At 43.7% G+C, this 10,562-nt stretch overlaps 1 protein-coding gene across 1 annotated transcript; it reads right to left on the bottom strand.

Annotated features, from left to right (window-relative positions):
* dnai4 (dynein axonemal intermediate chain 4) lies at positions 1-10,367 on the bottom strand (the record flags this gene model as incomplete). The annotated part of the gene is made up of 17 exons (XM_084164119.1): positions 1-51; positions 1,732-1,921; positions 2,116-2,342; positions 2,972-3,070; positions 3,159-3,283; positions 3,533-3,690; positions 5,334-5,485; positions 5,723-5,809; positions 5,912-6,081; positions 6,568-6,753; positions 6,906-7,082; positions 7,390-7,529; positions 7,943-8,099; positions 8,312-8,424; positions 8,610-8,791; positions 9,868-10,036; positions 10,318-10,367. The coding sequence occupies 17 exons, from the start codon at positions 10,365-10,367 to the stop codon at positions 1-3; spliced, it is 2,433 nt and encodes an 810-aa protein (XP_084020245.1).
* Between the last annotated feature and the right edge of the window lie 195 nt (positions 10,368-10,562).

Genomic DNA, 10,562 nt, shown 5'->3' with positions numbered 1-10,562 from the left:
TCACAGCTGACTGGCCAGGGTGGAGCCGATGATGTCCTCTAACGCGTCCACCTAACGGGACAGAGATGAGACGAGATATTTTACCCTCTGTCTCTTTGCCCAGGGAGATAAGAACAGTTAACCAGCCACCCACAGAATGAGGAAATTATGCCTTAATCTGGGCTGAAATTGTCTTTAAATGGTCTGTAATAATCCAACTGAATTTCCACAGAGAACAGTTTGTAGGTAAGGTAAGGTAAAGCTCTGAGTGGGTATGATGGCGACACATACGGTAGGTGTGTCACTGTAAGAACAGCGATTAAGCATTCTGATCAGAAGGTGTATGCAACAACATACCCTTTCTATGCAATGCAGTTGGCTTATATTCAAACCTGAAAGCTACCACACTCTAATCCAGGGGTCTCCAACCTTTTCTATCACAAGAGCTACTTTTAGAAAACGAAACATGTCGCGAACCACTCTTTTTTGACCATAGCTTTGAAATAGTCACATTCTTCTCTTCTCCTCTACCCTGCAACTCATCCCCAGGTCCTTGGTATGCAAGATATGTGTTTTCTGTAAATATACCTGGTAAAATAATGGTTAATAAACAGTATTTGGCATGACAGGCCCCAATCAAATTATCTTTTGTACCTTCCCGAATTCTGTTTTCTCTGTTTAATTTGACATTTTTAATGATTTTTGTTCTTTTCTTGACTCTCAATATTACAATGACTCATAGAGAAACAATGGGAATGGATGTTCTGAGTCCATGGTAATGCTTAAATCACATCAGAATAAAATTTTTGAGGTCTGGAAAAAAAATGAACACATTTGAGTGTATTTCCCTTTAATTGCGCATCTATCAGGAGAGGAATGTGCCGGTCTAGCCATGCTGTTAGGCCTACTGCTGCAGCACATGTCATGGCACAGTTTGTAAATCAATCGCCACCCAATTGATACAAATAATCATGATATAGTTCTGTCAGGTAAGCCTACTTTGCAGTTAACATTTAATTGAGAAGATTTTGGGGAAAGCCTTTCTGTCTACCCACAAGATGGTTATCATTAGCATCGCTAACTGGCTACATACAAACGTGTGCACCAAACAGACAGACAGGTTGCCTGGTTACACAAACTCCTTGCTCCGGCCAAACTCTATGCCACACCCACAGATGTTTGTTTCTTCTCCGCAATGAGTCTGGATCTGAGTACCTCCCCGACGATTTCTAGAACGCTAACACATTCTAACTGGTCCCAGAAACCGATGGATTGGGCCAGAGCCAGAACACACATGGGTAAAGCTGCATTTTGAAAATGTGTTATTGGCTTTGATACTCTGGTTAGAGATTATCCAATCGCTGATGACTTTGTTTTGTACAACACCCCTAATTTTGATGTCAGCATAAACGACTTCAACAATGGCAGTCTCAGATTGAAGTATGTACCGAACGATAGAGCAGCGGAAGAATTCAGTTTGAATCACAGGCAAACAGACAAGGGCGATATTGCTGGAAATTAATTGGCAGATGTTGTGTTACATTTGGCTTTTTAAGCCAATAGTGGCTAACCAGGGGTGGGATAATGTAAGTGTGGCTTTGATTGGATAGTAGCCAGGAGCTTTATGTTTTTGACAGTTTGCGAAGGAACAAATGAAAAAATGCATGTACTTTCAGAATTGCTTGGCTACTCATAGGTGGGCTGCGCGCTACTGGTAGCTCGCGATCGACCTGTTGGAGACGCCTGCCTCACCTGTGTTCCCTCTCCTACGGTGAGGTTCTTGAGTTGGTAGACGCTGACCTGCCCGTCACTGTCCCCCACTAGGATACAGTCTGTCTCAGTAGCAAACAGCATTGAGGTCAGCTTCACCCCGGGACTGGCCAGGCTCACTATGGTGGGCTCCAGGCTAGGGAGAGGGACAAGGGCATGGTGGAGATGCTGTCTATTGTTTATTCACAGGCCATGCTCAGAGTAAAGACTTGAGCTTTATTATCTTAGCTTTATATTTCTTGAAATGCATTAAGAGAAGAAACTACAATAGATAGAGAGGGAGAGAAAGAGACAGAGTTAAATCTATTTATTAAGAGATAGAAAGTAATAGAAAAGGAGAGAGACAGACAAAGAGAGAGTACTCACATGCTGGCTCCCAGGTCCCAGATCTCCACGCGTCCCTCGTTGACGGCCCCGAACACGGTGGCCCACTTGGGGGACCACATGACGTCATAGACGGCACTCTGGGTGGAGGTGAAGCCCAGCACGGGCGTGAACAGGTCCTGCCGCCACAGCTGGATCGTCCAATCAGAGGAGCAGCTCAGGAAGACGTCCGAGCAGAACGGAGACCATGTGATCCGGTACAGAGGGCCCTGAGAGCAAGGAGAGGTTAGAGCTAGGGTTAGGGTAAGGGTCAGAGTTGAGGCCAGGGTTAGGATTGAACCTGGATGTGGACATGAAGTTAGGGTTAAGGTCAGAGTTGAGGGTTAGGGTTGAACCTGGATGTGGACATGAAGTTAGGTTTAAGGTCAGAGTTGAGGGTTAGGGTTGAACCTGGATGTGGACATGAAGTTAGGGTTAAGGTCAGAGTTGAGGGTTAGAGTTGAACCTGGATGTGGACATGAAGTTAGGGTTAAGGTCAGAGTTGAGGGTTAGGGTTGAACCTGGATGTAGACATGAAGTTAGGGTTAAGGTCAGAGTTGAGGGTTAGGATTGAACCTGGATGTAGACATGAAGTTAGGGTTAAGGTCAGAGTTGAGGGTTGAGGGTTAGGGTTGAACCTGGATGTGGACATGAAGTTAGGGTTAAGGTCAGAGTTGAGGGTAGGGTTAGGGTTGAACCTAGATGTGGACATGAAGCTAGGATTAGGGTTGTGGTTGAGGCTAGGGTTAGGGTTGAACAGGGATGCGGACATTAAGCTAGGGATAGGGAATGAATGAATGGCATTGTATTATACAGTTCAGCGGAGAGCATCTGTATGGCCTGAAGGATCTGTTCATACTTTGTGTGCTATGTAGGTCTCCAGGAACTGCTCGTTGTAGGAACAGGAACACTTGTGGATGTGGCCCTCCTCTGTACCAGCAAGGTAGATGTTGGAGTCCTAAAAACACAGGACAAAGTAACTAAAACAACACGTGTAACTATCCTTTATGAAAACGTAAGAACATGAGAACACTCTGGTCGCTCACCATGGGATGGAAGTCAAAACAGAGCCCCGGCGCCTGCCGTGATATCAGCGCCTCGCTCTTCCTCTCTTTGTCTCGAGCCTGCTTCTTGGCTTTCTCATTCCTCGTCCTCTTCAGCTTCATCAAGTCTGTGGAGGCAAGGGTTAGAGCACATAATAGTTACGCTTATGACTGGAAGGTTATGGGGGGAAATGTCTGCAAGAGTTGTCTGCTGACTGGAAGGTTAAGGGGGGAAATGTCTGCAAGAGTTGTCTGCAAAAGTGTCTATGAAGAATATGAAGAATAGTATTTTAGAGGGTGGGTATTTGGGATACTTGGAGGGGGCATACTAAGAGAAAGGTTTCCCACAACTTTCAGAGACTGAGGTAAAACTGGACCTATGCAGTCGAGGCTTTTCCGCAGGAACCACTTGCTGATCCTGCCGTCTGCAGACACAGAGATGAGTGTCTCTCCCTTGTCCTCTCCTGAGGCACCCCTCTCATGGTCGATCCACCTTACCTGCCACACAGTGCTTGTGTGCTTGTGGGCACAGTCACTACACAGGGAAAAAAAACACACACACACACACACACACAGGTAAGTGTGCTTCAACTAACACACATGTTGAGGTTCTCATTTGTTTTCCAAGGCGCAGTCACTACCAGCTTTGTTACATGTCTGTGTGAGATCAGTAGATATTTCAGTGTCTAATGGAGATTAAAAATAGTAGACAGTCTCTGACATCACAGCCTAGCTAGTCAGTCATAACAACAACAGACAGATGATGAGTAACGGGGAGATATGCACAGGAGATACTGTAAAAACAGTAGATATTTGGTGGAAACGCGTCACTCGATTGAATACACACAAATCTATCGCGCTAGTATCTGAGGAACGATGGAACAGAAAGAGATGTGATGTCACAGCTTGTTAACGATGGAACAGAAAGAGATGTGATGTCACAGCTTGTTAAAAGGCTTGTTAACGATGGAACAGAAAGAGATGTGATGTCACAGCTTGTTAAAAGGCTTGTTAACGATGGAACAGAAAGAGATGTGATGTCACAGCTTGTTAAAAGGCTTGTTAATGATGGAATAGAAAGAGATGTGATGTCACAGCTTGTTAAAAGGCTTGTTAACGATGGAACAGAAAGAGATGTGATGTCACAGCTTGTTAAAAGGCTTGTTAACGATGGAATAGAAAGAGATGTGATGTCACAGCTTGTTAAAAGGCTTGTTAACGATGGAACAGAAAGAGATGTGATGTCACAGCTTGTTAAAAGGCTTGTTAACGATGGAATAGAAAGAGATGTGATGTCACAGCTTGTTAAAAGGCTTGTTAACGATGGAATAGAAAGAAATGTGATGTCACAGCTTGTTAAAAGGCTTGTTATGTGTTGTTGTTGGCTGGCTGGCCTTCCATTGTTTCCTCTGCATCACGTTGGCCATCTCTCTTTCAGTGTATAGGCTTCCTGCTGTTTTGTTGTTTGAACACAGTCCTTGACATGTCCGGCTGTGCAATACGTGCATTTCCAAATGAACATGAAAAAGTCTCATTTTGAAATAAGAAATACAAAAATAAAAATAAATATTTATCCTTGTTATCATCATTTCTGTTTTCAATATCGTTCATCACCTCAATCTTTTGTGATTATCAAAAAAGTTTAAACATTACAATTGCTATTATTTTAAATTATAAAAGGAACATAGACCTACTCCACTGTCTAATTCTAAAGGTAAAGCCTATGGGTAAAGCAGAAATGTTGGTGACTGTGGGCTTTGCTTTGTAAACCATATAGGGGTCCCCAATTACATACAGCCATGGGTCAGAACATAGTCATAAATCATTTGTACACTGCAAATTGACCGCAAGAATCCCAAACAGATATAGTATTTGACAAAAACATGATAACATTGGGATACGATCACATATGCCTCTGTATTTATGCGTGGGAATACTTGTGAGCAGATTTCCTAAATTAAAATCACTTGCAAACTAATTTCCTGGTAATTTTACAGTATTTTATGTCCAAGAACAAAAATTATAACATTTATTTTATTTTGCTCAGAAAACTTGGGGGGGAACCCTGTCATATAGCCTGTTTATCTGCCAGTATACAGTGCCACCTGGTGTCTATGAGAAATTAGATTTGGTTGTCTCTCTCACTCTCTCTTTCTCTTTGAGGAGACACAGACCCACCTGCTGTCAATGACGGGTGTCTTCTCTCTGCTCTCGACGTTGTAGGTGGCTATGCTGCCATCATGCATTCCGACTGCTAGCTGGCTGGCGTTGCCAGACGAAAAGTCCAAAGTAGTCACTCCACTCTCACAGGTAAAGATCCTCTCAGGCCACTGTAGATACAAGATACAAAACTCATTAGCTTAGTCACTAGAGAACTATTCTCTAACCTGGCACAGGTACAGTAGCCTGGTTTCGGATCTGTTTGTGCTGTCTTGCCAAATGTTTGGCATGATAGTCCATAGGAGTATACAGCACACATATATCTAGGACCAGGCTACAGGTACAGCACAATTGCAGAAACTAATGGTATTAACTGAGATAAAGAAGAAAACAGAAGTGTCAGTTACCGTGGGGTTTTTCAGAGACCAGCAGCAGATCAGGCCTGATTTCTGGTCTTTGAAGTCAAACTGCCCATACCCCACTGCAAGAAGGTCCTGGAGAAGGAAATAAAATGGAGAGAGAGAGAGTTTATTTTGTAGAAACATTTTACACACATCAAAAGACAAATAAATAAGTGAATAAAACTAGAATCATACTGGGTTCCTCTTGTTCCAGGCCATACTGCTGACGTTGTGTCCTGAAGTCAGCTCACAGCTGAAGGACCAGAGGCGCTCCAGGGCCGGGGTCAGAGTGCTCTCCTCATCCAGGGAACTCTCCTCTCTCCTGTTCCCCACCGTGGGCACAACCTTGGGCACACTGTAAGGATCTGGCACATCCAACAAACATGGTTGTTTATGAGAAATAAGGCATTCAATTTGTAACATTACTAAATATCAATTCAAGTTGATAATCATACGATCCGAACCTGATGAAGACCTAAGGGTTAAAACGTTGTGGCTAATAAACCACATGGGGACATAGATTACACTGTACTGTTTGCCTGCAAATGTCACCCCAAAAAAAACACTACCCACTGGGCAAAAACTGGTTGAATCAACGTTGTTTCCACATAATAAAAAAATATATATGTTAATGTGATGACCTTGAATCAACGTGGAAAACTGATTGGATTTGCAAAAAGTCCTCAACTTAAGGGACTTTTCTTTTTTTAACCTAAAACCTAAAAATGTTTTGTTGATTTCAAGTTGAATTCACGTTAGTTGACAAGTCAACCAAATGTAAATAAAAAATAGACGTTGAACTGACGTCTGTGCCCAGTGGATAGAGACGCATGCATCAGTAATAACCATACCTTCCAATGTGGGGAGCTGTCTGTATGCAGCCAGCTTCGGCTGGTAGATGTTCTCCAGAATGATCCTCTCCATCACAAACAGATCCTGCTGGAACTTCTCTGACTGCAGAATCAGTTCCGGGTCCGGTTCATCTTCAGACGGGACCAGGAAAAGCTCCATCTCGATCCGCGAGCTAGAGGCACTCGCTTGAATAGAAAAACGCCTGTTAATATCATACGTCATCATGAAATAAACTGTAAATAAATAAGAAACCCTAGAACTGCTGCAGGATCATAACCATAATGATCCCTTCGTTCTCTAATATGGTTCTATTCTATTAATGACAGTGTTACTGTACCTATGCTAGTGGTGCTGATGACAGACATGGTTCTCTCGGGGGCTCTGGTGGGGTCCAGCCTGTGGTTGGAGACAATCTCAGGGACGCTGGCCTTGTCTGTGTCTGGGGACAAGGCAGCCTCCCCAAGCCCTGCGCTGCAGAATGAGTCATACATATCCCAGCTGGTGGCTGTGGTGGCTGTAAAGAGGGCAAAGGTGACAATAGCTATTTGTAACATCAGGCATAGAGGCCAGAAGCCCACTGGGCACACACTGGTTGAATCAACGTTGTTTCCACGTCATTTCAATGAAATTACGCTGAACCAATGTGGAATAGAAGTTGAATTGACATCTGTGCTCAGTGGGGGGTGCTTAACAAACTAAAGGCTGACTGAGGAGGCTGTGCTTGGGTGATAGCCATTGTGTGAGAGGTGAGATAAGAACAACAGACAAGAGTACTCTCATATCTCATAGCAAGGACAACTGAGGATGAAGTGCATCCTAACCTGCATCCACCATGGTGATGGCCTCACTCTGGACCTCCTTGGTCTTGGGCGCTCCGTTGAACGTCTGCATGGAACGCTCCACATACTTATCATTCCCCATTCTGTTCTTACACAGCTCCACGTACAGATTGTTTCTCTCTCTTCAGACAGAGGGTAATCGACAGAACACAAGTTGCATGAAAATGTATAAAAACTACATAGCAAGCAAGGATCTGCATTATGAGCTGCTGAGGCCTGAGCCTGGAATCTACATCATTTGGATCTACACTACCAGTCAAAAGTTGACACACCTACTCATTCAAGGGTTTTTCTTTATTTTTACTATTTTCTACATCGTATAATAATAGTGAAGACATCAAAACTATGAAATAACACATATGGAATCATGTAGTAACCAAAAAAGCATTGTTTTGATGTCTTCACTATTATTATACGATGTTGAAAATAGTAAAAATAAAGAAAAACCCTTGAATGAGTAGGTGTGTCCAAACTTTTGACTGGTAGTGTACATATGAGTTATTTCATTCTGAGTCTGGAAAAGGTGATTGCTTACTTGACAGATTCAGCTTCCTCAGAGTCCACAGACACAGAGATGGCCGGCATGTCCAGTAGCCAGAGGGTCTCTGACTCGATGAGGTACCGATCCACCATGTCATCCAACATCTCCTCCTTTATCAACTCCTTCACCTCTTCCCTTCTCACCTGGACATCTGACAGGACAGAAATATACATCAACAACATAAATAAAAGCATCCAGGTTTTCAAAATTGTAAATTTTTGGGTAACTGTGCATCCCGGTATTCTCAGATGACATATACTTGCAGATAACACAATACATTTTTTGTCATCATAGTGATATAGCTGCCATGGCAGCTCTTGTAACATCATCAGTAAATGAAATGAGAGTGAAAGGATTGTCAACCTGAGAGACTGATGGAGATGTCCCTTTTGGAGGATGGGTCCTCAATCTCTTCATTCATCGACTCCATCGTGGACTGGCTCCCTCTGGACACTGTGCTGCTTCCAAACACTGACCTGACATACGACAGGCAGCATTATTCTGTTATAACCACCAGTCATATTATTTAAAAATGTTTTACAAGAGAGCTAGAGTGTGAGATTAAGGTACTCAAAGCAGTACATAGTCCAATGACCATAAAGTTAAGCACATTGCCTTCTAAATAATGTTGCTTTTAAAAAGTGAATATTCTGTGTGTTACCTGGTAAAGGGCCCAGCGAAGCTAGCGTTGGTTGTTGTCTGGTATGCGGTAGAGTAGAAGTCTGACATGGTGCCACCAGAGGTGTCACTGGCAAAGATCTTACTGTGTTTAGACGTCACGGCTGCAGGGTCTGGATGGTAGAGAGGCTGTGGGGTGACGTCCTTGCCATTTTCATCAAAGACCTGTGAGAGGGATGTCACTTTTTAACTGCTGCACAGTAATTGTTATTGCAATGTCAAATCAAATCAAAATGTATTGGTCGCGTACAAAGATGTGCAGGTGCAGTGAAATGCTTGTGTTTCTACTAGCTCTAACAGTGCAGTAATACCTAGCAATAAAAAAAATATATACACATAATTCAGAAGAAAGTGGGTGAAACAGTATGTAAACATTATTAAAGTGACCAGTGTTCAATGACTCTATAGGGCAGCAGTCTCTAAGGTGCAAGGCAGAGAACTGAGTGGTAGCCGGCTAGAACAGTGTCTAAGGTTCAGGGCAGGGTACTGGGTGGAGGCCGGCTAGTGATAACTGCTTAACAGTATGGCCTGGAGATAGATGCTGTTTAACAGTCTCTCTGTCCCAGCTTTGATGCACCTATACTGTCTCTGCTTTCTAGATGGTAGCGGGGTGAACAGGCTGTGGCTTGGGAGGCTGAGGTCCTTGATGATCTTCTTGGCCTTCCTGTGACACCGGGTGCTGTAGATGTCCTGGAGGGCAGGCAGTGTGCCCCTGGTGATGCATTGGGCTAACCGCACCAACCTCTGGAGAGCCCTGTGGTTGTGGACGGTGCAATTGCCATACCAGGCTGTGATACAGCCCGACCGGATGCTCTCAATGGGGCATCTGTAGAAGTTAGTGAGGGTCTTAGGGGCCAAGCCAAATTTCTTCAGCCTCCTGAGGCGCTGTTGCGCCTACTTTACCACGCTGTCTGTGTGAAGGGACCATTTCAGGTTGTCAGTGATGTGCACGCCGAGGAACTTGAAGCTTTTGACCATCTCCACTGCGGCCCCACGATCAGCTCCTTCGTTTTATAACATTGAGGGAGGTTATTTTCCTGGCACCACTCCAGGGCTCTCACCTCCTCCTTGTAGGCGGTCTCATCATTGTTAGTAATCAGGTCTACCACTGTTGTCTTCAGCAAACTTGATGATTGAGTTGGAGACATGCACGACCACGCAGTCATGGGTGAACAGGGAGTACAGGAGGGAGCTGAGCACACAATGTATCAAACAAAACATGTGTCAATAAAGGGCTGTACCTGAACTGTGTGTTTTGGTGTTGGAACAGAGCTTTTATCAAAGATTTTGCTGTCAGCAGCCAAACTGAAACTTTTCCGGCTCACTGAGGCATTGATACTCCGAGCATATGTTGTGCTGTGGTTGACCCGGAGTATGCCTGATGTTGAGACATTCATTACCCGGGAAGATCTGAAAGACAGTAAAAGCATTTTGTCTACTGCTCAGAACACATCAAGTTAGACCCTATCTACTAGCTAAAAATAAAAATAAAATAAGATGAGATCACACAGATTTATTACACAATAACATGCAATTTAATAGGCCGAAGGATATGGTGAGATGACAGGGTGTTAAAATAGTGAAAAGCCTTGGAGAGCATGGCCTAGGAGTAAAAGTGCTGGTAACAGTCTACATAGCATCACCTGCCATCCATATTAGCATGTTTAGGGTAACGTTAGCAACTGACTTACGGTGTGACTTTCAGAGTGGGTTTCTTCAGTTTTGCTCTGGTGGTGGACATTTTGGTGGTCTTATCTCGTCGTTAGTACAGAGGCAATAGTGGTGTTTACTAATCAGTTTATGACTTCGTTAGAAAGCTAGTTATGTGTGAACATATTCGAGGCAGCAAGAAAGCTAGCTAGCTTCAAAGTTTCTTGTTTCATATTACTATAGCAACATACTCCTCCCATAAGACGGATAAGATCCTGATTGGTCA

Source organism: Coregonus lavaretus, assembly GCF_964263955.1.
Source record: "Coregonus lavaretus genome assembly, chromosome: 6".
Classification (NCBI taxonomy): domain Eukaryota; kingdom Metazoa; phylum Chordata; class Actinopteri; order Salmoniformes; family Salmonidae; genus Coregonus; species Coregonus lavaretus.
Note: the sequence above shows the minus strand (reverse complement) of the source record. Positions and strands in the feature narration are given on the sequence as shown.